Source organism: Leiobunum rupestre, chromosome 4, assembly GCF_980474605.1.
Source record: "Leiobunum rupestre chromosome 4, qqLeiRupe1.1.hap1, whole genome shotgun sequence".
Taxonomy (NCBI): Eukaryota; Metazoa; Arthropoda; class Arachnida; order Opiliones; family Sclerosomatidae; genus Leiobunum; species Leiobunum rupestre.
This window is the reverse complement of record NC_143387.1, coordinates 59,563,660-59,590,363: the sequence shown is the minus strand read 5'-3', so window position 1 is coordinate 59,590,363 and position 26,704 is coordinate 59,563,660. Positions and strand designations below refer to the sequence as shown.

Sequence of the window (26,704 nt, the reverse complement as noted above, 5' to 3'; positions counted from 1 at the left end):
GGGCCTTACTGGGGTGGTTCTACTATGGGGAAAGGAGTACCATGGAAATTATCCCCTGGGAAAAAGGAGGATGAGGCCTTACTGGGGGGGGGGAGGTTCGACTATGGGGTAAAGGGTACCACGGAAATAATCGAGTGAAAAAAGGGTCGGGGGCCTTACTGCGGTGATTCGACTATGGGGTAAAGGGTGCCACGGTAATTCTCGAATGGGAAAAAGGGGGAGTCGGCCTTACAGCGGTGGTTCGAATATGGGGAAAAGGGTGCCTCGAAACACACCACTAGCTGAGGGCTTCTCAGCTACTATGTTACATAAGTTACTAATGATATGCTTACGCAAAGCGCACCATTGTAATTCGCGTTTAAACTTTCAAACTGATGTCTAGTTTAGTTAGATACAAAATTTCTTTATTAAAAATAAATAAGGCACTGGCCATTGTGCTGGCGTAATACAAATCTACGATTGTAATACTGCTGGAAAAAAGGCCAACTTATATTAAAAAATATATATAAATCTGGCACGTAATAAGCCAATAAGCTTCGAGTTATGTTTTCACTAGGTCTACAAGGTCAAATACTTTTTGTTTCGTGGCAAACTTGATTTCACTGGAAATTCGCGTACGTTTCAAAAGAGTCGAGGTACATAATGGCAACTTTGTGAAGAAAGATGTACTGATTCTGAAAAATACGTTAGAGGTTATTGCGTCAATTTAAACAACTTGGCCGAAATAGTTCGAAATATTACAAGATTCGTAATAAACTGTGGTCTATTCGCTCTGACGTTTCTAACCGCCAAATAGACGTCAACTTCTTGCTCGGTTTTTATTTTGTCTCGAGTGAAAACAGAGGCGCAGAATATTCCACAGCCCGTAGCTCCGTTTCTAACCAAAATATATCCATGAGAAATTCGAGATTGTAATTATTTATACTTAAGGAGAATGCCTACAGCCACGATCACGTAAGACCATAAAACTCGCCTTAAAGGGAGTATAATCCTAGTAGGGAAGGCCAAAGTTCGGTTAGTACTCACTCGTGGCGCGACAGTCTACAACGTGGTAAAAAATCCTGCTGCGGGCGTATACTTCCCAACCATACTTCTACAAACCACGCAGTAGGATGGGTATTAGGAGTTTTTACTTCGTTCTTGACCGTAATTATCCCCAAGTATAAATAAATACATTATTTATATCAATAAATAAGAGGATTTGTAGTCCAAACTGTCCGTTTATGACACTCACAGGCATTGAACCAGAAGGGGTTTGGCACTAGTTTGTTTTTGCCACCTCTCAGCTTTGTCGATCAGGTCCAAAATTGAATCCGGAATGTCTGGAGTGTCTTGGTTTGACATCCACCCTTGCAGATGGAATTGTTTCACAGTTATCTCTTCGCACTAGCGTGTGAGACAGTTGTTAATATCAAAATACGGCTCATTGCTTGTACACTCAGAACCTTTTCATAAAGAGGTTAGCTTTTGGAGAAATAAAGCCTACGAGAGTAGCCAACGGGTGAAGATCGATGGAGACAACTAAGACCAAATAAGACTATAGGTGCCTAAATGAGGGCGGGGCTTCGGAGGCCCTTCAGCCACTGTTAAAATCGAACTGCCCACCCGTTCGTTACCCCTGTTGGATTTATTTCTTCAAGGTCAGCGCACGGGCTTATATCTGCCAATAAAGAGTTGCAACCCGTTCGTCACAAGCGTAATCTGCTCCTGGTGGGGGAAAATATCCTAGTGCCTCGTCGTGCTATCTAACGAGCGCTAATGTAACTAATACGAAAATTACAATAGATTGAATAAATGATGTACACTACATGTACGGTGCGTCATCTATTGAATCTTAACATTTTATTAAATTATAATAAGTTCTGTCAATAAATGAAAAATAATTATATTGGGTACTATAATTTATATAATTCCTTATGTATAGTTTGTTATACTAGTATAGATGGCGGAAAACAGCACAGAGATTTTTTCGATCTGAAACTGACGAACGAGTTGTATGAAAAACCGGAAGTGTGCTAACTTCTCCATATAAAGAGCCTGGTATACGAGTAATATCATCTTGGCGGGAACTCACGTTTAAGTCACGACCTTTAATATAGAACGTTCGGACGAGTATTGTTGTTCCTTGAGCCTCGGTTGAGACGTGGTGGACCTCGACATCACCGTACGTTTGGGTACCTCCCTCTTCCCAGTATCGGGGACAAGTCTGGGATGAGAACCTGATTGTCAAAGAGGAAGTAACGTTCGCACTCGCGATACTTTCAAATCCAACTCACACTGTCGTTTTGATTGAAATCGTGCAACAAAACGATGCTGCTAATCTTAGTGGACAGGACTAGTCTCCAAAAATCCTTGACAGTCTCCGGCAGTGGCAGTTGAGTGGCAATGAAAGCATTGTTTTGTTTGTACCCCTAATGAATAATTCAAGTGTAAAACGCGAGTCTATTTTGAGTTAAAACCGTAGAATATAATATATCTATCACGAGAAGTGTCCATCGTCCTTTATTGCGAATGTTATTAGCTTGAAACATGTAATTTCGCAAACTCCCGCTGATTTTTCAAGACACGTTTCGGAAGAAAAAAACAGTGCGAGGAGAAATAAATCATATTGTGAATTAGTAAATATCCCTGTGCAATATAATAGTTGATTTTATAAAAGGGGAGGAGCTTAGCTTAAAACGTTGCCATTCAAGTTACTGTCCAGCTTTAACAAATCTACGAGCGCGAGCTTGAATCGCGAGAGACCTCGAATTTTACAGTGCTCATGCAAATCACGCGTAGCAAGAATATTCTAATAAAGCTCTGCCTTCTGACGTAAAAGCAACATTTTAACAAGTTGGCTCAGACCACAAGTTATTTATAAAATTAACTTTTTATACATTTAACGTCGATAAAGGCGGCAAATTTGAAGCCGTGAGGTGGTAAGCACATCCGCTATGTTTCGGGAAAGTCGCTCCCTTTGGAAACTCTCGAGCTTGCGAAGGTACACGTTTCATTTTAATGGCTTATATAGATACTTCTTTCGTAAGAGAGATTTTATAAACGTCTGGTTTAACTGACTGACGTTAATGTAAACCGCGTTGATGTAATCGTTTCCATCCGTTTCGTCGACTGTCAGAATCGCCCTCGATCTGTCCGCTAAATGGAAAAGGGTAAATTTTTATTCGACTTCAAACGCTTTCGGATCGTCTTACGAGGAAGAATATCGGCTACGCGGTTTTTCTGTCCATGGACTGGGTCGTGGGCTACCATGCACTCGTTGAATTTGGGCGCTGCGCACAATCTTTGCAATCTCTGCGACAAAAATGTGATTTTTGGCATCTTCATATGTAGAACCAATCAATTGGTTTTTACCTCAAATTGTTGTTCAACGGGTGACGATCCGTCTTTGACCTCTATAATCTCGTTGAATGTTTTTCTGAATTCGGGACACACCAGGCTCGTTTCTCCGGCACACAGATAGTCCGACAACGCGTTGTACACGAAGATGTATTGTTCCTTTAATTAAAAACGTACATCTTCGTGAATTTATCGTACCAAAAAATTGGGTAATGAAAACTTACTAATGTCTCGACCATATTGACTCTGCACTGTCTCATTGACCAGAGTCCGTTTAGAATGTCAACTGTGTTAGTTTCCTTAGCCATACGAATCATGTTGGCCAGCAGTATAATCGTCCCCGTGCGACCCACACCGGCGCTGCGGGTGCAAAAAAGACAATGAACCCATTCGCAAATAGAATACGGGGAAATGAATATTTAGAGAGAAGCCATTAGAGGTTAAATTTACACGATTTTACGGCGCCAAACTACTTTTTGGCGGCAAGGAAATAAAGGTAAGATTTCGTGTATTTAAAAAATCGTCCTCTGCCGGCGTTACCCCCGTGAAAGGATCTTGACCAATGTGTATTGGTCTATTTTGAATGCTGTCCCTAACTTTCGACTCTGTACCTGCAATGGACGACAACGGGGGCGGTCGAATCACTATTATAGTTTCGAATTCGAGTCAAGAAAGTGGTCACCGCGACGGGGTAGGTGGGTATTCCGTGGTCGGGCCACGTTGTGAAGTGAAATTGTTTGATTTCCCTTTCGGAGTCTCCCTGCAAGACGAAAATCTTTTAGAATTTTGTTTACGCTAGGCTAGTTTCGTAGTCTTACTTTGGAGACTATCAGTGTCCTTATAACAAAGTCGGCGAAGGTTTCCGTTTCGAGCAAGTTGATTGTAAACGTACCGTATTTTTCCACCGTATCCGGCCAGTATTTCTCGCACTTAATCTAAAATGCGTATATACGATTTTCATTTTAACAGAAGTATATAATATATCTCTTACGAGACAAGTATCCGTCTCCCTTAATACTGCTCATCTTTTATCGCTCCAAACGAAGAAAATATAACGTGGGGCAAAATACATTAGATTAGTAAAAATATAGTTTTTACATCCGAAAATATAAAAACACAATGTAACCGTTTACAACGTCAATAAATCTTGAGCCCTGAGGCGTTGTACTCGTGCGCGCCCATTGAAAAGTGCCTCGAGCCCGCGAAGGTACGTGTTTAATGATCTAGATGGATACTTCTCTCGTAAATTGTTTGCTATAAACTTCTGGTTATAATTATTTTTTGGGACGTAATTAGACGTATTTACCCGACCCCCTTCGATGATATTGGTCACCATCACCACTTTGCAGGTGTTTTCTTGCCATACCATTCTCCAAAAATCCAGTATGGTTAACGGCTTGGGCCCTAAACGCTCGCAAATTATTATTTGCGAAATTTTGGTACTTCGAAACTCTTACCTTGCGTCGCTATGAACGTCGCCTCTCCTGTGAAATTCTGTCAGTACGACATTGTTCATTAATGAGATTTCCGCACCGTCCCGATAATTTGACGGGGTACTTACCTCGATGTAACTAGCGTTGATGTAATCGGAGTAGTCTCCCGAATCGTCCTTTTCTAATTTGACTCGACAGTGATCGTCTATGAAATTGAAAAATTCACTGATGACACGAGTCTATCATATATAAAAACTTGGGCAAATCGCGTAACAACAGAGCTCCACAACGACAGTTATTGCTACAATTACCAATAATTAGCGTTTACAACGAAACACCGAATCAGGGGTGTGCCAACCACGGGGGCAGTGGGGCGACTTTCCCCCGGTACTTTTTCATAGGGCTTTTAATATGGTTTTTACCCCCGCTCTCGTAAAAACGTTGGCACGCCCCTGCACCGAATGCACTAAAGGCGCGTTCACACTTTTCCTTGATATCGATTCAAATCGATTCAAAACGTTTCGAAGGAGCGGCGTGACCCAGGCTACATTGTTTTAAGCCGATTCAAACCGTTTTCCACGTTGGGAGTCGAACCAACGCCATTCCGTTAAACTAGAGCTTACGCTAGCACTACAACGGGAGATGTCGCCACTCCATTATGTCGACAAATAGGCGATGGTTTTACAGATAATGCTGTAATGGTTGCTAATACTATCTTCAATGAGGAGTTTATTGTGGAACTCTGTTTGTTCGATGTTTTTTAACACGGTAATTATTTGAGCTTTCGTACTCCCACCGAAGGGGTTATTAGAGACTTCTGATAATGGTCAAACTTACAAGGCAGTAAGTTTCCATATCTATTCTTGGACTTGTTATCTGCCAGTTTGCCGAGATGGCAAGGATGAATTATCCCTTTACCTACGGACTGGAACCTGAACTGTTAGAAAACGCTAACGATAAAAAAATCTCACAAAAGTGACTTTACCAAATATTCTTGGCTAATTTTGGCCGAGATGGTGGCCTCCTGGGCGTACGATTCCAAGTCGGCGACTCGAACGAGGTTACTTTTGACGCTGTTCCTGACCAGACAGTCGTCGTAAGTGGGTTCCATGTCACTCACGGATAAGGTCGAACCGGCGGCTTCTTTCACCAGCCCTGGGATATCCAGCGATTATTATAGCGGTTCGACGACATTCATTCCACAAATAAATACCCGATTTGCTGTTTTTCATCAAAAACGAGTTTCCGCCTTTCCCTTTAATGGCGTAGAATAGTTCCGGCTTTCTGCGAATTTCAATACGTTGATTATCGTGGCGTTTATAGGAACGGTTGGTGTTGACATTAAAGGCCTATTCACATGAGCCAACATTTTTGTCCAACTTTGTTGGTGGGCGCGGCTTTTGTCTCTAGTTTGCGCTTCACAAAACACGTTGCAGTTTCGTTCACACGCTCCGCGCGAAGAAAATTATTCTCTATTACTACAAAGTATGTCAATTTACATTAATAAAGGGATTTCATTAGAATATGAAACTTTTGGTTTTACGTAATCGGAACGATGTATACAAAATTTATTCGATTTAAATATTTGTCGCTAAGCGTCGGTCACAAAAACCGGCCGTTCATCCTTGGATTAAGATTGCGCTTAGTGGATATAGCCGTTGCCTACGTTATTATCAAGACTAGTGCCCGAAACATTTTAGTGCCACAATTCTCTCCAGTAGGTTCGCTCGTATCTGGACCCATTGGCCTATTTTGTTATGTCTATTATCCTGAAAATAACTAGCAATTATTCAATACCTATTTTGATTAATAAAATATTAAATTTGACACGTTTTTGCCCTATAAAAAACTTGTTTTCCCAGAAAAGCCTGAAATGACGTCTCTGCTTTCAAGAGTCAGGACCCACATAAAATATGGCGTCGCAAAATCCAAACTGTTGCATTATAAGAAATTTGGGATGTAATTTCCTTTATTTTAGCTTCTTTAAAGAAATTTAATCCCAGACTTTATTACGTCCAGATCAGAGAGACATCTTTAGTGAATCAGAAGCAACCACGATCTTTTTACTGTCACGAAACTAAAACAAAGAAATAACACCTACGTTTCCATGGAAACCTCATCTCATCCGGCACGGCCAACTTAGATCTTCTCGTAAACTCGCACAGCTTAAATCGTCGTCTATGGTAAGAAGCGTATGATAAAATTTAAAAAAAAACATTCTGGAGGTTATATCTCGTTTACTGGGGGCCTATTCTGTAAATATTCAAAATCCAATTTTCGATCGAAAACTAGATTTCGAACTTCGAGATCTCGACGAATGGTATTCGGTAAAGATTTCGAACAAGCATAAATCAATACAAATTGTCGAAGTCGATTTCGACATGGTATAGGGTATCGAGATCGAATTCCCAGTCGATTTTTTACAGAATTGCCCCCCAGGCGCGAAAACATTAGCCAGGGGCCTTCTGTGCGAGTTTACGAAAAGATCTAAGTTGACGGTGCATCCGGCGACTTTTTTCCTTTTTGAGAATGACCTGGCGAAAGCGGTAGTGCTATATTCAATAAGCATATTCTTAATCCAAGCTTCGTCAAAACTTGACCAACAATTTGTGGAAGCGTGTTCTGCAATGACACTGAGCAGCTGGCCTTGCGACTCGTGTTGGCCAACTTTGTTTCGCCAAAACGTTGGCTCGTGTGAATGGGCCTTTACTTGTAATAGAGAACGAGAAAAAAGATTCCGAAAATGAGGATGACAGCCAGGATCGTCCCGATGATGATTCCGGTTTGAGGTGTCACTTTGGGTTCTTCCATAACTAACAATGAAAAAGTTTTATTTTGATTAATATTTAATTTGTTTCCGTAATTTTAGATCCTTACCCACTACGACTTCGTTGAGGTACAAGAATCCAAGTTGATTTTCCTTTAATTATGAAAATCGCAAATCATCGAATCGTTCGTGGAACATTTAAATTTCGTACATAGCTTAAATGGCGAAATCTACCTTTAAAAGTTTGAATATCAGCCTTCCCAAGTTTTCCCATAACGGATTTCGCCAAATATTTTTATCCCCGCAAAACACGACCTAGCTCATTTTTAGTCTCAGATCAAAAACTCAAAATATATCTCGATTGGTAATATTGTAAATATAAAAGATATGTCTATCGCGATAGCATTGCTTTCAAGTTGACAAATAGAAATGATCAATAGATAGAATGTATTCATTTCTGCTATTAATATGATAATATCCAACTACATCATTGTGGAAAATTATATTCGGTAATGGAATGATGGATGGAAATGAAAAAAAAAATGGTCGGTAATGGGGATGGGAATGGAAAATTTAAGTTCGGGAATGGTCGGGAATGGATTTTTCACTTTCTAGTGACTCGAGAAAGCGGCAGGCCTAGAAATTCGGGGTATATACATCGAAATTGTGAGCTCTAGCGAGAATTTCAGTCTGCAACGCGCTTGCTAGTCGCATTCACCAACCGCCCTCCCCTTCGTAACTTCGTAGTTCGAACGTAGTTTTTGTTTCGCTGGGCGAACTAGTTGCGTGTTGAAGAACGCCGCGCGGTGTTATGTTGAAGAAAGAAAGGGGAATGCGCGTTAAGGGAGGGGGGCATTTTCTATTTCTAGTCATCGATGGGACGTGTTATTGTTGGCGTCCTTCAAAGGAAAATCGAGGTTTAACTTTTAGTTTCATTTTAGAAAGTTCTTCAATAGGCGGTATATACGCAGGGTTCGAATTAAAAAAACCCAGCCCAAAAAAACTCATGGTTTTTTTTTGGGTATTACCCACTTAAAAAAAACCCCATTCAAAGTTTTGAATTTTAAAAAACACGAGTGGAAAATTTTTAGATATTAATTATTTTAGAAATTTAAAAATATTCTTACAACTTGTAAAGAACTTAAAAAGACTAACTTACTAAGAGTAAGATTATTATTACTTTTATTATCTAAACAACCTTATATATAAATCTTTATAAAGTAATGGCACTGTGACGTCCTAGTACGTCACCCATGCTCTTTCCTATAGATAAAAAATTTGCGACCAAAATGGCGGCCATGGCCAAAGCTACAGAGTGTTACTACTCTATTAGACTATTAGCCTATTACCAGTGTTTTGGTTCAGCGCGGAAATATCTATAGACTTTCACAAGTTTCATTGCCTTTTCTCATCTAAAATTGTAAAATTAAATTGTTATTATATTTAATAAACATAACATATTTAATAAACATAATATATTTAATAAACAATAATATATTTAATAAAAAATAATATATTTAATAAAAAATAATATATTTAATAAACCATAATAATTTAATAAACAGTAATAATTTAATAAACATAATATATTTAATAAACAATAATAATTTAATAAACAGTAATAATTTAATAAACATAATATATTTAACAAACAATAATAATTTTATAAACATAATATATTTAATATTTTTAAAATAAAAAACCCAATAAAACCCATAAATACCCAATAAAACCCGAAAAACCCAAAAAAACCCACCGGGCTGGGTATTTAAAAAAAAACCCTTTTTTTTAAAACCCTGTATATACGTCATAGTCATCGCTAGTCTGAGTAGCCTGACTTCGGTAATCGGGAGTAGGCACAATCTGCCATTTCGTGCTCCTCTTTTAATTGATGTACAAGTCGTAATACTACTAGAATACAACTCTTTACTCTAGTTTTTCCCTACAAAATTTCGGAAATGAATAGGGAATAGGACTACTTTTCTTAAATGGAAACGGAAACGGTCGGTAGCGAGAAATTACGGAACGTTAACGGAGGGAAGAGGGATATTTTGAACGGGAATGGAACGGGAATGGAAAACTCTCAACTAAAAGGACGGGAATGGTAATTTCTTTTATTATATTGCAGCTCTCTAATTTCTATCTATTTTCGTCATAGCGAAAAGAATTAACGAAATAATAAGCCTTGGAAATAAAACTAGTCAAGTATAAAAACGTTGAAGGAGGGATATTTTTCCGAGCTTCATATTTAACCGCGATAGCTGGCGCTGTTGACAAATCAACATAAAATTGTCCTCCTTCAACCAAGTGGGGGAGGGGCGTTCTCACTCTTTACAGGACACGCGTTTTTATTCGTATAGCGTCATAATCCATTCTCCTCCAAGTGGAATAATCCTATTCGCTAAAGTCCCTTTCAATCACCATTTCCCATAAGCGCGAACAACGCCGGAAGGATACAACCCGCAGTCTCCCAACATAAAAGTAGAGCTACTCAAAAAGCCACTGAATACAATTAGGTAGCGCTTGAACTAACTAATACAGGTACTTGTCGGTGCCGCTGAATTTCCTTAACAAGCGCTTAATCCTATCCTTTAAAAATCCGCATAACAACGACTGAGCGGGCGCGAAGGTGCTACAAGGAGCGGCAATGTTTAAAAATGACGTAAGCTACGCAACCTTACAGCTCTTAACGATATAAATATTTAAATTTAAAAAAACAGACGTAAAAAAGTAAGGTGTGGCCAAGAGAAGACATTTCTTAACAAGATCACTCCGTGTAATACCCAGGGCCGGCGGATAATGTGGGTATAGTGGGTAGAAGTACCCACCCGGGAAATTCCGAGTGGGTATTTTACCCACCCGGAATTGATGTCATCAAAGTCGGTACTGTGGGGATAGAGCCACGGCCATTGTCACATAATAGCTAGGTTTCCACTCTCCTCGAAAAGGTTTTGCAACGAATAATAGAGCCATGCCGCCTACATAATAATTTGCACAATTTTCCCGGGACTACGTGTTTTTCCTATCCCCTCCTTGATGAAGTTAGTTCATAAACGGGATCGTATTTAATGATTTTCTTTGTACCGGCCACAATTAAAAATTCGTCACTGAGAGAAGAACCGCTTTCCCTGTTTTTCCCCACCTTCTTCTTCTCCCGATTGTAGGAGTGAGTCCGAGTAACGCGTGACACTTTTCAGTATAAAAACTGCAGAAGTAAATTTGTAAAATAGGTTATTAAATATAAGTTATTAATTCTAATGAGACAAGCGTGAATAATAAAACGCAGTCTTCGCAAAAGGGCAAATCACAACTTAAACATAGACCTTTGACCAGTTTTTTTATTTCCCTCGCGTCCAATAGACGGTAAAATAAATGGGGGTGGAATTTTAAACCGTCATTGCCACTTAAAAACTGGACACTAGCCAGGGAGGGAACACCGGATTGGTTGGTATTAGAGCATGCGCAGAGGCCAATTTTTAACTTTCGCCGAGTAACAAATATCTAAATCGTGATTCTTCGTAGAGCACGTGGCGCCATCTAAGTAAACTGACCGTTATATTTCGGGAATAAAAGCTAGACAAAATGGTTGTTTAACTGTAAATTTACCTATAACTTGAATTCTTTAATTTAAAATACAAATTATTAACTGAGATCAATCGCAATGACGTGAAAAACGGTTGAAATGATTTCAGTGACAATTAAAGTCGCGAAGCGGAGAGGCTGGCAGCCATGCTGTCACGAAACGTTTCCCCTTTTTTCGTACCCCCAAATTCAAAAACCCTTCAGAGGCTGGGAAGCCGTTGGAATTTATTTTACCGTCTATCCCCTTTCTATTTCTGAAAATACGGTAAAGACGGACTTATATCGGGAAGTGATGCGGAAGATCAATACAACACTATCTTTATCTCATGCTTTAAATATCGGTGATGTTGAAAACTATGCACGCGGCACTGCCCCGATTAAAATAGATTGAAGTAAATCCTCAAAATCAAAATATAAAAATACATAAAATGATAAAAGCATAATTTTCATAAGTGTATTTTAACGTTAATGTTTGTCGTCATTAGTCTCTCTGTATCAAACATTTATATAAAATAGTTATCAGCTGTTACATTTCTACCTCGCGTTGTGAAGTAGGATTGATAAGTGCGTACACTATAACTTTTAGAAGGTAAACGATACTAAATGTATATGACCTATATGATATTGAGTTGATTATTCGGTTAGTAGTGGGCTCTAATGTAAGTGTTCAAATAATAAATAATTGATTCTCTCAAAACTGCTTATTTGACACCAAAGCCATAAAGGCTCCATTTATTTTTTAAATAATTGTAATTTAAATAATCGGTGCCTAATTTAAAGGAACGACGTTTTCTACCACAAACTGGGGTAGGGAAAGTACCCACATTTGTCAGTACTACGTTTTATAACGTTGTCTCTACCTTTCTATATAATTGAGTTTAAATATTAGTACTCAGATCCTTCAAACATCTTTACACATAGAGTCAAATGAATTTTAAGACCTACATGAAGTCACGCGTCAAAATATTTGGAAAAATTGTTGAATCAGTTCATTTCCGAAAATGCAAAGCGCAGTACAGTTTTTGCATTGCACAATTAATACTATGTGATAATAAATTTGAGAATACTAAATTTTTGTAGTTTTTACCTCTATCAATTTCTCTTAATTAGTATTATATAGGCCTATCGTTTTATGTAGGATAACCCAATAAATGCCACCCCCCTCGTCTGACTACCCACCCGAGATTAACACGATACGCCGGCCCTACTAATACCTTCGCACACGCGCGGTGTGAGTTACGCATTTCCGCGCCGGTAGAGGGATGGGAATAAGCGTTTGTACTTTCCAAGGGAACCAAAACGTTCCTGTAATAACTAGTTCCAGTCGGGTTTGTAAGTGAGGACCTTACCCCGTCCAATTCGCTGAGAACGGCCGTTCCGAAACTGTAAGAATGTCCGTATTTCAGCTGAGCGTTGTAGAACCCGTCGTAGGTGTGGCCGTCACCGACAGTGAAGTTGACTCCTTCCGGCGGGACAGTGTCCGCTTTCAGCTTGGCTGCGATGTACTCGGTCTGCGATTGGTTGTACGTATGCAACTCCACCGCCGCCCTCTTGCGCTTTCCAGGCGTTACGTCCTTCACTAGGACGAAATAGGCCCTGTACGGATCAAGCGCGACAACGCCGTTAATGCCATTTAGGAAATATTTCAGCTGGTTTCGCAATTTTACTCTCGACTGAAAATACGACTGAGCGTCAATTTGCTTCCAACAACGGCCAACTTGACGCGGGCTAATATTCGGTCGAGTGCGAAAACAGACTGTTTCGAGCAAGAACCCTCACGTGATTGGTCCATTGTAATTCGTCAATGGTTTGATAATCAACTCCACACTGTTTCTAGTGATACGACCCACTTCCGGTTGAATATTTATTTTCGGAACTGTCGGGAGAGTGGTTATCGTCAGAGACGCGAATACTTTAACGCGGGTTGGGCCCCGGTAAAGCTAATTTGTACCTTGGTTTCTGGTCACGAATGACCCGATTACTGGATCTCCGTAGCCCTTGCTGGTCGAGGCCTGCACAGAGACGTTGTAAGTACTCGCCGGTTCCAAATCCGTGACGTTGTAGGCCGTTTGTTCCTGGTCCAAGACGTGAGAGAGTATCCGATCTCCGTCAATGGGATTCTTACCATATAGATTGACCAAAGTTACATTGATCTACGCGTAGTGGAAAAGCGGTGTTTTAATAATTTTGAAAGAACGACTTCTTTAACCAACCTACTCGTATTCAAATTTCAAAGGGCTAATCCCAAAAGTTTAATTTTCACGCGGATAGGGTATTCTAAAAATCAGGGCCCAGAACTTAATTTAACCTTATACAGTCAAAGATACACATTTGACTTCAATCAGATTTAATCATTTGGGAGTGTCATAATAATTGAATGGAGCATAAATGTATATGTTTTCGATTCGGAATAAATTCAATTGGTTTTCGAATCTAAATCTTGCTAAAATATGTATTCGAGGCTTCCGCGGGTGTTTTGGCCTACATTTATCCAATTCCACAAGCGCTTTTGAAAATTAGGTTGTAACGGAATATTTCGTTTTATTGAGATCGTAATTTACCCTGTACGAGAGAATTTTCCCATTCGAGCGGATCGGCTCCAGCCAAGACACGAAAACGGACTTGGTAGTGCGGCTTTCCATTTGAACGCTTTTGGGCGGATCGGGAACTGAAAGGATATCATTTTTTAATTTATGGTGCTTAATTATAATTAACCGATGGCGCGTACTGGCTTCCTCGGTGATGGCCGTGACGTGATCGCTTTGGCTACTTTCTTGGCTTTGGTCGTTAAAGGCAGTAACCTGTTCGAGAGAAATATTCGCGAAATGTCCTACGAAGAAGATGGCCCGTTTCATTTCCAGATAGACTCACCCATATTTCGTAGGTGGTCTGGGGCTCCAAATCGGCGATAGTGTAACAGCTCTGGTTGACTCGAAGTTCGGAACCGGTACATGTCACGTCTTGCAAAGCCAGTATTATATGCTCGTTGTTAGAAGACTGTTGAATTTTCTGGTAGTTCACTTGGTATTCGATGATACGTCCGTAGGGCGGATAAGGGGCCTTCCACGTCAAGGACACGGAACTAGTCGTCTGACTGAAAACTGTCAAGTCTCGCGGTTTCCGAGGATCTTTATTTTGGAGGGGGAAATCAATTTTTAGAACGCTTCATTTTTTGATGCCAAAAGGAAAGGAAAATTTTCCCTATACTTGTTGGCTTGGTTTGAAACAACACTTCGTCGTACAAGTCGCTGCAACCAACAGCGGTGCAAGCTGACACTCTAAATCGGTACTTTGTAAAAGGAGTCAAGTTGGAGAGCATGATGTTGGCTAGTTTGGTATTCATGTTGATGGTTTTGTTGGCTTCCCATTCGTCCAGCCCTTTGTAGGTGAAGTTGAACTCCGAGATTAATCCGTTAGTTAGTTTGCAGTCGGGGCCCTGCCACTTGACTATGCAGCTATCTTTCCCAATGTCCGTCGCCTGGGAGTTCCGGGGTGCCGCCTGCGGTACTAAACACGAAAAATTATATTATCGTAAGGCTGTGATTCATTGACACTCGTTTCGCGCGCATACTGTATACGGGAGTGTTGATAGCTTTAAGGGTCTGTGGGCCTTCTCTGATGGTAACTGCCGAGACTCTGGCGGAATACAAGGAGTCGTAGTAGAATTGCGAAGAGTTAAAGACGGCGCTTGTGACGTGAGCGCCAACCTGGAACTTTATTACTGGAGGTTTGAAGTCGCAATTGTCATTGAAAGTTTGGTGCACCAGCTTGACGTTGTACGATTGCAGAACTCCGTTTTCTTCTGCCGGTTTCGTCCAGTTGACCAAGAGATTGTTGGTTTGAGAATCGAAATACCCACGTACCATTTTCGGTGGCGACGGAGCTGAAATTTACTTCAAAATTACTCCCTCTCTTTGTGTAGTGTTATTTCCGACTTAACGTACCGTCTTCTTCGGTGGTAAACGGTTTGAAAATGAGCCAATCACTTTTCTTCAAGTGGTCGGTGACGATGCGAGCCCGGATATTCCACGTCGTGTATGGTTTGCTCGTCAGAAAGTATACATCTCCCGTAGTGCTATCTTCGAACGCCCGAGAGCTACTGTTGAAGCTTAGCTGTATCGAAACGTTCGAGCACTGCCATGTCTCCGGACTCGGTCTCTATTACGAAACGTTCAGGTTAATGATCTTTTGATCTTAGACTGACCAGTGATGGTGCGTGGCTTACGTACCTTCCAGGATAACCTCACACGCGTGGAATTAACCTTTTCCACCGACCAACTATGAAGAGGTTCCAGTGGTCCTAAACCAAGTGAATTTTTTTGTCGTAATTCGTATCAAAAGCTTAAGAATAAATTGAATTACTTCCACACGCCGTTCGAAAGATATCTGCGGGAGCCATGGATCGTTGGACGCTGCCGTCAATGTCGAAGATGACTACCCTCACCTCGTACTCCGTGTTGGGTTTCAATCCACCGATAATTACCTTTTTGACATCCGGATAAGTTAAGTTGCTGGCGTCCACCCGTTCCTTTTCGTGAAACGAGCCGGCAACGTTGTAGTCCTGCACAAAGTTTTGGATTAATTTCACTTATAAACGATTTAACGGAAGCGAATACCTTAATTTCCACGACGTACGTCGCGGGAGTGCCCTGCCCACGCACCGAGTCCCAAGCTCGAAAGGATAGTTCCAAACTTTTTGGGCTGGATTTCAAAAGCTCGGGTTTGTCGGAGAGGATGGGATAAGCTGTAATTAGGGTTTTCTTATCGTAAGCGTATCGATATTTCCAAGGTAAGTTTGACTCACAAGTGATGCAAGCGTTACCCTTCCATCCCATGTCACATCCTCGTGGACACAGTCCGGTGTAAACGTTGCACGCCTCATTGTTGGCACAATGACAGTCGCGCATTTGCGTGCAGCCCGCGCCGAAGTAGCCACTGTCGCACACTGATATCGGAAAAGTGACTTACTTCTTCGGATAAATGAAAGGGGTTTTAAGATGTGCTTTTCCTTACTCGTTCGGCAGTCCAATCCCTTGAAGCCCGTAGCGCAGGAGCATCCGTACGGATCTGGCAGACAGAAGAGGATCCCGATGCAGGTTTCCGAAGACTCCGGGTCAGTTTCCGAACACGTTAGGTCGCAGTCCCGTCCATATTTATTTTCGCCGCACGCTAAAAACGCGATAGTACTCAATCTACGTATCAGACGTATAGCGGCTTAACCTTTACTTACGATTTTCGCAATAGCTTCCGTTAAACCCAGGAGGACAGATACACACACCGAGCAGATCATGGCAGACACCTCCGTTCTGACAATGAGGACAACTGATGTTGCAGTGGTCGCCGTATAAGTTAGCGGGACAACCTATCGTTATATTTCATTAGTCGCGCGCTCAACGTTTCGTTTTGTTGGGGGTACACTCTAAGAAACAAAGCGCTCAAATGGTCTGCAAATTTAAACTTTTGCGCTCGTAGTCGAACACTTTATAATATTGTAGCGCTCATTCACGGAACTTGAACTAGAGGTGGGAAGATTTATAAACAAATCTTGTATTAACTCCAAAACCTTTCCAACCCTTCAATTACCCTTGGAATTTTCATTAAATTCTATAAAATATTATTACATCGTATATTTTTCCTTACGTTAACTAATTGAAAGTATCGGATTTTACTTCGTTTGATGGAAATTTGCTCAAAAACCGATTGGAATAATGATTCCCAAAATTCCGGTTAAACGTGAAATTGTGATCTGTCCAATTTTGGATCGAATGATTGTTTATTTAAATAGGATCAAACATTTTTGTAAGAGTAATAGCGAAACCTAATATTTTAAAGCGTTTGACTTTGCCTAGCAAAGCGTTTAAATTTGAATACCATTTTGGGGTGCAATGTGGAGGTTCATTAATAGCGTTTTCCATTTGACCACTCTCAAGCGCTCGAGATCACTCCGAAAACGATCTGCCGATTTCGACAGAGCAACGGTTCAAGATCGCTCGAAACCGATATGCCGATTTCAACAAAACTACGGATCGAGATCGCTTGAAACCGATATGCCGATTTCAACAGAACCACGGATCAAGATCATTCGAAACCGATATGCCGATTTCAACAGAACCACGGATCAAGATCATTCGAAACCGATCTGCCGATTTCAACAGAACAATGGTTCCAGATCGCTAGAAACCGATCTGCCGAGTTCGACAGAGCAGCGGATCGAGATCGCTTTCGTTGTTTTTCGAGTGTTCCAACGCGTTCGGTCCACTCGGAACCATTTTTTTCACATGTTCCTTTTCAACTCGGAAATATAACTGCGGTAGGATTTTTTAAATAATAATTTGCACCACCTTAGGCCTAAGTCATCAAGCGACTTTTAAAGCCATTAATTCAATGTGTAGGAGGGGGATCTTAAGGAGTCAAATGGAAAAGTTCAAACGAAAAATGCGCTCTCGGTGAGGTGAGACTTGGCACACTTAAGTGTAATGCTATTAACAAATTCTTGTTAGAGTGTAAGTCCTACTAACTTCTGACGATGAGTCGAATGACGCCTCTTCGATCGTAGCGCAGGCCATCAGTTTTGCTATTCTGTTGTTTACATTCCAAACTGTAGACGCCAGCGTGACCCAGATTGACTGATTTGTATTCCAGATGATAAAATACGGCCGAGCTCGTCAAATCGAAGTCCTCGAAATCGTCAAATGGCTTGGCGTCTTTGCGCCAAGTGGTTCCGTGATTGGGATTGCAAGGAATTTGCCGCTGAGGGTACATCGTCAAGACGACATTCTCGCCGTAGTTGACCGTTACCGTCAATCCGCGTGGTATGAAGGAAGCTTAATGAAGAAATATTCACATTTAGAGGAAAGCTTTCGAGGAACCGATTCGTGGCACTAAGCTAGGTTTCAAAAGCACTTGAAATAGCAAAAAATCTGAGCTTCTGCCGATAAGTTTTGGAGGCCTGTCGAAAATCCCCATAGACAAAGTTCGAATAACGGCTCAAGCGCGACTTTTTTTCTGTTTACAAGTTGCGCCTTTGGAAAGCTAGCTTTACAGGGAATTCTTACCGTCTCTGCTCATGGTCATGGACGTGATAGTGGAGAGGTCATCTTGGGAAAGTCGGCACTGCACTCCTCCCGGTAAGTAGTTCCTGATTTCGTCCTTGTAGAGCCCTTTCAGTCCCTTACCCCATACCATTCGGAAATATTCGTGCGCTTTATCATGAATAGAAAGTAGTTTTCATTTCTATTTCACCTGGTTGCTCGTGAATACGCGTATTTTTAGTTGAAGCTACGATACAACTATGGGGCTGAGTGAGTACCTCTCGTTTAAAGACAAAAATATCAAAAATAATGTGTTTATTTATACTTAAGAAGAATCCCTATTCGGTGCTTGTTCGTTAGCATACGTCGAAGCTAAGCCCGCCTTGAAACGGCCGCCATGTCATTAATTTGAATTTCACTTCGCAGATCACGAGGCAAAACGCCAGGACCTGCGAAATAATCACGTGACCGCCATGAGCGTCATAATGTCATGGCCGATCTAATCGCGTTACCATGGCAACGAAAACCAGCAAACTACGAATGTCGAGACGATCCTTGGCTATCGTGGTTGGTCTAGTTTTCCATCGGCAGGCTGGAGGGAAAATGTCACCGCGTGCGCTTCAAACGCGTCGGGAGATTTCAGTTTCAGGGAACCAATAAGATACCGCGTGAATTTGATTTTTTTTGTAACGGGAAAGAGGTTACTCTTCGAACGTGAATCAGAATACATACCTAGTCAATCTGCCGAAGTAGAAATAAATGCATTTTTGATATCACAGGAAAAGTTTCAGTTTGCGGCCACTACTTTTCGAGGATAAGATTCAATTTTTTAACCTTACACGCTGCAATACTAGGTTGTTTCTTTTCGCTTGTTCCGGGATTTCGGAGTAGGGTAAAAAGAGTAACCCTAAGACGTCATTTTACTGCGATTCTGTGGTGGCGAATAGTTTGGGTCGGAATAAAAACGTTTTTCCAAAATGGCTGCCTGTGGCCTTTTTACCAGATAAATTTTGGCCAGCAGACGACAAAATCCGATTTACTCTGTTTACGCCTTTTCAGAAGGAGTAAACAGAGTAGCCCTATTACCCAAGCGAATAGTATATGGGGTGGAGTAATTCTCATCCCCGGAACAGGCGAATAAAAGGTTTTAGTTTAAAAAGAGTACACTTTTAGTCCAAGTATTGTTATTTTTTTTAAATTTCAAGGATAAAGAGTTAATGGCCATTTTCTTTCCTATGGTTAATCGATAATTCAAAATAACGGTCGAAAAAGCCACCGACGAGCTTAGAAACACTCTTCGGCGGCGCCATTCTCGATGTGAAGGACAGCTAAAAATGATGGCACGTGAAATTCAGATTATTACGTGTGAAATGCACCGAAAATGGCGGAATTTCTTTTTCGTTATTGGTAGACAAGCCTGATATACAAAAATACCCAGAGGGAGTAACACGCGTAAAAGTGAATTACGAGATTACTTAGGCGTCATCTACTTTTTATCGGCTAATAAATGAAAGACGTACTGCCAACCGCAAGTTTATTCCAGCCTCGGGGTCTAGGAGTGCCGTCTTTGACCGGGTTGAGGTAAGAAAATTCGACCACTTTTCCGAGGCCCTTTTTGGGCGTGTGACATTCTTGTACGCTGTTTTCTTGGAGAGCGTACAGAAATTTCCGATGCAGCGACGTGAAATCGAACAGAGGCTCTACGGAAAATGTGAAAAACGGTTCCACCAATAATTTGCATTAATTATTTTTATTATTATTTATTTTTTAAATTCCATACAAACTACCTTTAATTCTGGGCGAGGTGAAATAGAAATAACCTTTGTTTTTCTGTATAGCTCCATATCTAATTTCGGGGCATTATTATTTTTTGGTAAACTGAAGGGTAATGAATCTTTTTTAAGTACCTGACCGATTCGATGCCCTGGCTGATGGTATTATGGTATTTCGCGAAATCGTAGTTAATCCTTTTGAATCTAACGAATCTTTGACTGGTGTTCCAGCTCGAAATTCTTCGGTCGTGCAAAGCGGAGCGGCACAAGGAACTGTCCTGTTTGCGCGTCAAAAAGAATTCGTTTTCACATTAATTTTATATTTAACTTTTTTTTTAGTTTTTAATGTCATTCATTTACGTATGTGTAGTTGGTAGTTCCCCAGATTTCCTTGTCCTGTTTTTCGACGCAAGTGACGTCGCATCGTACTCTACCCGTCCGAGGAAATTAGAAAGGTTAGCGTCACAAGTATTGCTCGAGAAAGATATTAATAGGTGGTTTCTTTTCGCTTGTAGGGTAAGAAAAGTAAGGCTATGACGTCATTTTACTCCGATAGTTTGAGTCGGAGTAAAAAATGGCTTGGCGTGGTCTTTTCAGCAGATAAATTATGGGTAGCAGATGACCAAATCCGATTTACTCCTTTACACCTCCTTTTCAAAAGGAGTAAATAGAGTAGCCGTAATACCCCGGAACAAGCGAACCGGTTATGGGGTGGAGTAATTCTCATCCCCGGAACAGGCGAATAAAAAATTTAGGGTAAAAAGAGTACACTTTTAGTCCGAGAACAGGCGAAAAGAAACAACCTAATAGCGTCACTTTGTCTTACGTGTACTCCTCGTCGAAATTGCATTTGGCTTCGTATGGACTGTCTTCCTTACAATTTGTAGATATTCCTGCAACAAATGGTGTGATTTATTCCGGTGCGGCATCTTCAGGAGTTCTCTAGAACTCAGACCTGAAGATGCGCCTGGATATAGACGCGAAACAAGTCGTCACCATTTAAAATTTTAATAGTTTTTTTATATTTTATCGCGTAAATAAAGTTGTCGCCCTTAAAAAAAAGGCTACCAACTGTTAGTTCTTAATAGTAATAATTATAGCAATAGAAACCGAAATTATTAGTCGCGGCCTGCCATCGCTACTATCTCATCATTTACTTTTTGGATTACTCGACCTCTCCTAGTACAACCCGCTCTATCAAAGCTGAAGGGAACCTCGATCACAGCAATTTACAAGATATTCTCAGAGAAGCCCATGGCGACGAAACAATGATGGAAATTAGGCGTCAATGATTTGATTTGAATGGATTTCTTGGAACGTTGGGATAACGAAACAAGTTCCTATTTTGAATCTTTACGAAAACAGAGCCTGCCGAATCATAAGTAGAGCCTAGCGCCGCCGATCGAACGCCGCCGCCACCGATATTTTCTCTGGCGCCGAACCGCTGCCGCCGAGACATTTACTTTTCGTCACCGATAAATTTTGATCCCACCGCCGAATTGTTTTTGAGATTTTCTTCCTTTTATTTTGAAATTTTTAAAAGGGGGGAGAAACTTTTACCCCTTTGCGCCGCCGCCACTGAGTAAAATCAACGCCGCCGAGTATTTTTGGATAATAAGCTCACCGCGCCGCCGCCGGTGATTTTCGTGAAACGCCGCCGCCGACCCAAATTAAATCGGCGCTATGCTCTAATCATGAGGCATATTGGGCGCGGTTGTTCCTTAGTCGAAAGACATTCCTTTGTTCGAAACGAGAGTTATCTTTGGAGTCGCGGCGATTCCTAACAGCCCTTAGTCGGTCGTGTGTCTGTATTTGAAAGAATGAAGTGGCGTAAATTTTATTGTCAGTCTGGTTATTTTGCGTAATGATTTCGGAGTCCGTATCCTGTTTAACGGCAAAAAAGAAGCGAATGCGTAGTTGGCGCTTGTGTTACGCCATTTCAATTCGAGAGCGTTCTATTTTGTTCCTCGGCTGTTTCATTTTTCACACGCTCGATTAGTAGCGGTACATTGTCGCGTCGCTGTCGGCTTTTCGGGCCTTTGAACCTCGCAGCGGCCCACGCACTCTCTCATTTCTTTCTTTTATTTGTCACGATGACGAGTGATGTGATGAGAAGGAATGTCTGGCTCGCTTTTGTTGTTTAATCTTCCGCTTTTAAGGACGAATATGATTCAATTTCGTCCAACTGAAAGGCGCCCTTTGTCGAGCGAGTTCGAAAACGCTTCCGGGGATGGTGTTCCCGATGCTCAAACTTTTCGCTTGTTCCAGTGGTGAGAATTATTTCGCACCCGCGAGATGGATATACTTTGTACTCCTCTTCAAAAGCGGGAATAAAGAGCGGTAATCGATTTTGGTCGTCTGTTGCGGGCGAATAGTGGCATTTAAAGTAAATGGTGTACTTTGTCCCAGAACAGGCGAAAACAATTTACTTTCCACGAATTTGGATTTACCCCGGACAGAATTGCAGTAGATACCTCGAAAACCAAATGAACCTTCGCCGGTCATTGAGGATTAGGTGAAAGCATCTAGTCGCCTATCCTTCCCATTAGAGAGCTGCTTTATAATAAAAAAAATACCATTCCCGTTGAAGGTCTGCGACTATAGCAAGCGCATCGCAGACCGAGATTATAATAATCAGCTAGGCTAATACCCAAGGCACCACCATAGGCCTAAGTCATCAAGCGACTTTTAAAGCCATTAATTCAGGTGGCCGGGTTACAATGCGTAGGATGGTGGTGGCCAGCCCTGCATGCCACGTGAGCCAACAGCTACACGTACTATTACCGTTAACCCCAACAAGTTTTTATGAAAGGGGAAACTGAAGAGCTCGGGGAAAAACCCCTTAAACAAGTGGGGAGAGAACTTGCAAACTCAACGCAGTTGTTCCGAGTTTTCAGACAGTGCCAAAGCTGGGAGATAACCCGGCTCCTCATGCTGCGAGGCGAAAGTGCTAACCACTCCGCCACCCCACCTTTCGATAGAGCTCGAAATTTCGATGTATTTACCCGAAATTTCTAGGCCTGCCGCTTTCACGAGTCACTAAAAAGTGAAAGATCCATTCTCGACCATTCCCGAACTGAAATTTCACCGACCATTCCCGCGGGAATACGGAAAATACCGTTTCCACGCAGCTCTCTACTTCCAATCTTATTAAAGCGACGACTAAATAGTTCAGTTAACGACATGGATGAAATCGTAGGCTCTTTTGTGGAGGGCTAATGGAAGCGTAGTCGAAGGTAGCCTTTCCCATTCAAAACAGAAAGCCACGTTACTTTATAATGTCGCCTATTTGACACTTCATGGCTGAGTGTGAATTCTTGGGATTCGTCGGGACACACGTATCGCGATAAAAAAGCACTTGTATTGTTTTTCATTCTTTGGAAAATAATCGTGTATATCGACTATATTGAAAATAATCTGCTAACGACGGGACGCGTCATTTATTAGTTATTACCAAGACTTTGTAAATCTGTATTTACTTTCGCTACGTCATAACGTTGTCTGCTCCGTCGTGGTCTCTCCGATGCTCCCCAGCTTAAGGGAAGGAGTTGTGACATAGAGGAAGTGAATTTTCCCAAGATATGTGGAAGGGAATTTTCAACCAATGCCTTCGTAGACATTGAAAGTTAGCGGAAGGATAATAATAATTTTTCGTAATTTACCGTAGCTGACGCCACTTGCCAACGACAAAGCTAATTCGGTAAACATAGCTGAACAAACACGTTGGGGCATAAGTAACGTACAAGTATTAATATGGTACATGTTCTTTCTATTATCTCAACGCCTTTATTTAATAATAGTTTCTGTCGTAAATGACCAAATAAATATGACTGTAACTTGCCAATTAACGGTGCAGGAGAAATCGCCGCCTCCAGTTTTTTTTTTTTTGAGATATCATCCAATTGACAATTGATACGCTTTCATCAGTAAAAATTTACTCGTACTCAAAATATTGATGAACTGTTGAATCTGAACTTAAAATTGACTATTATACGCAATAAAGTCATTTCCGAAGGTACTTATTTTAGAATTTCAGAACAAAAAACGTTTTCGTTTGTATTTATCGCCATCAAACTAGCCTGGTTACGTCAAGTTAAAAAGACATTTTCCATATTTTAAAAACATGGTTTTGCAAGAAAACATCCTTAATTGAGATTACTTAAAAATAAAGTCAATTTCGCCAGTTCCACCTTACCCCTTAACAATCTGAAACGTAAAGCTAATTTTAACAAAAGATTAAGTACGTACATATATGTATTAATTTCAACGATGAAAATCGAACTGCTTGAGGTCGTCTAGCGTCGGTCGCTAGGATGGGAGGGGTTTAGTTATTATGACGTTGTTCACGCGCCGCCATTCAAAAATTGTATTGAAGGTCAACGTTTTGAAACTTAATTAGCTTTCAATGCCAAGGCTTAGCTCGAAATGTAGTTTCTAAAATTTGTATACACATCTTTTCCATTGATCAAAAATATTTTAAAGTATTAATAATAAATGCCTTTATTTATGATTATCAAGTAATTTGGTTAAAGTAATTTTCTAAGAATCACGAGTTATTTTCTTCGCCGGTTAAATCGCGCAATCCCGGAAACGTTTTATTTATCGAGTCAACGACAAACGCCTGTCTCCTGATTGGCTCAAATGATTACGCAAAACGCAGAAAGGCACCACCCATCTTAGCCCCAGATGGCAGAAAGAGTAATGATATAGTTCGATGTTCATGGTTGAAATGAATACATTCATGGTACTTATTGTGTTCATTTTACGCAAAAACGTTTGTTAACGGCAATTTATATTACTTTTAAATCGTAATGGTTTATGGGCGCTGCCAGCTTAAATTCTTGTTATAAACTACAATCTTAGAAGAACGTTATTCTAACTTCCAGTTTCAAAAACCGTTAAGATCACGTTATTACATATCTCGTGGGAAAGCTTGTCAACTTGACTTTGCAGTAATTTTGCCAACGAAGAATGTCGGGAGGAACGTGTTTCCTTTTCCGACACTTCTGATTCACCAAAATATTGTTAGGTTTCTTATGATTGTAGCCTTTCGTGGAGACATTGATTTATTTTATTCGCGATCCCAACCCATAACTTCGACTGTACAGACGTTTAGCATCAACCACCATTTTTAAACGTTGTTAATCCCTTAACCGCTAATTATTGTGATATGACGAGAATGGATTTGATTGAGTTGAATCGAGTTTGGTTGCGTTCTTTGCCGTAATCTCTTTTTACTCGAGGACATTGCAAATGTGGTAACAGGCGTGGCTTTAAGATTACACCATAAGCCAACAACTAAATGTGTAAACAAAAGTATAACTTACCAGTTACGTCTTTCCTGCACTCAAAACCAGCGCGAACCATCGGCAGGCCGCAACACACCAGGATACACAAGCCACCGAGAAACGCGTACATCGTCTTAAATGGACCGCGAAAACGAAAATTAAAAGCGAAGAACCATTTGAAATATGGCACCATTCATTTGGAAGTGAAGCCGCGTTATAATGCTCAAAGGACGCTACCCGAACGTAAACTAAAAATACCAAGAACAAGCGAGACAACCCTTTTTTGACTCAATAGCGGTAACAGGAAGAATAATGTAGATATAATTTTTATTTTATTTTTTAAAATATTAGTGGCGAAGGGAACGCCACGCATCCGTTGTCGTCTATTCCGTGCCGCAAGTACTCTCTGCCGAACCCCACTTATCAAAGTTCGCGTTAAAAAGGAAGCTCAGGAAGTTTCGGTTCCTCCTTTCGCGGCCGTATTAACAGGATGTGACGTCACTTAACCCGCTACTTGACGAGCTTTAACCGTCCACAATTAGATAATTGAGATGTCTTCCCCTTCAACCATCCACGCGCGAGTCCACCCTCCCGGCCGAACAGGGACCCGCTTCCTGGCGCTGCTCCACGCTTGCTCCGCCAAACGCCTATCGTTGAAAGCGTGTATTTATTCAACACACTGTACAGTACTCTTTCCGTATCGTCAGTTTATGGATACAGTGGCACCTTAAAGCGTACATTTTCCCGCCTTTATTCCGATATAATTCAAACTGCGTATGAAATATCTCGGCTAGTTTATTCCGCAGGGCTGTTGCGAAGAATGCTGCTTTCATTCAAAGTTACGGTGTTCAAACGGAAGACAAATGGCCCGCTTCTTAGTTACGTTCCATTTTTATCCGTTACTGCTCAAATAGATTAAGCGTAAAAATACGACCACAGTATGGACCAACAAATCTTCGATAGGTCTCTCTACGATACTTTCTTCGTCCATGCTCACGCGGTAACTCTCACGGACATAGTACTTGGTGTATATTTTGCAGGGAGGGGTGTAAAGGTGGCGAGCTGACTTAAGCAATATCTGTCAATCATCGCTTAACAGGGCTGATTTAAAGGACGTAGTTCGGAACAGTCTTATTTGCACGGGTCCCGCGCATGCAACTTCTTGGAATTAATGTATTTGAAGATATTAAGGCCATATTTATTAACCAATTTTAAAAACGTTGAGGTTAGTTTTTGACGACGTTCCCTTTGTCATTTTGAATCATTTCGTATGTGCCTATGTAATGTGTGTTAGAAGATAAATATATCACATTCAAAAGTTTTCCAAAATATATTCGAAATTGTTTAAAATTATCACGCTACAAAATACACGTTTAGGCGTTTTGCAATGTTTGAAATAAAGAGGTTAGGCCCCCAATTAAACGTGTAAGAGTCTAGACTTCACTTCAGAGTATCAGCCTGCGTTGCGTACAAAATGATCGCCTCTCTCGGG

At 41.0% G+C, this 26,704-nt stretch overlaps 1 protein-coding gene across 1 annotated transcript; it reads right to left on the bottom strand.

The window, feature by feature from the left end:
- Nucleotides 1-433: 433 nt before the first annotated feature.
- Nucleotides 434-25,615, bottom strand: LOC149948538 (receptor-type tyrosine-protein phosphatase mu-like). The gene is made up of 42 exons (XM_090173573.1): nucleotides 25,252-25,615; nucleotides 20,751-20,817; nucleotides 20,285-20,354; nucleotides 20,060-20,202; nucleotides 19,940-19,998; nucleotides 19,673-19,852; nucleotides 18,177-18,323; nucleotides 17,640-17,945; nucleotides 16,352-16,483; nucleotides 16,135-16,290; nucleotides 15,926-16,066; nucleotides 15,738-15,865; nucleotides 15,484-15,682; nucleotides 15,351-15,421; nucleotides 15,066-15,279; nucleotides 14,693-15,004; nucleotides 14,329-14,628; nucleotides 13,993-14,249; nucleotides 13,850-13,922; nucleotides 13,683-13,789; nucleotides 13,073-13,274; nucleotides 12,901-12,997; nucleotides 12,471-12,717; nucleotides 7,650-7,692; nucleotides 7,483-7,585; nucleotides 5,986-6,056; nucleotides 5,758-5,927; nucleotides 5,610-5,697; nucleotides 4,901-4,977; nucleotides 4,797-4,833; nucleotides 4,646-4,743; nucleotides 4,158-4,274; nucleotides 3,951-4,099; nucleotides 3,564-3,699; nucleotides 3,355-3,498; nucleotides 3,195-3,294; nucleotides 3,065-3,138; nucleotides 2,277-2,411; nucleotides 2,075-2,206; nucleotides 1,235-1,386; nucleotides 742-877; nucleotides 434-674 (listed from the first exon to the last, which is right to left on the bottom strand). Exons 1-42 carry the CDS (start codon nucleotides 25,403-25,405, stop codon nucleotides 600-602), a joined length of 5,799 nt encoding a protein of 1,932 aa, XP_090029699.1. The 5' UTR covers nucleotides 25,406-25,615; the 3' UTR covers nucleotides 434-599.
- Nucleotides 25,616-26,704: the final 1,089 nt, after the last annotated feature.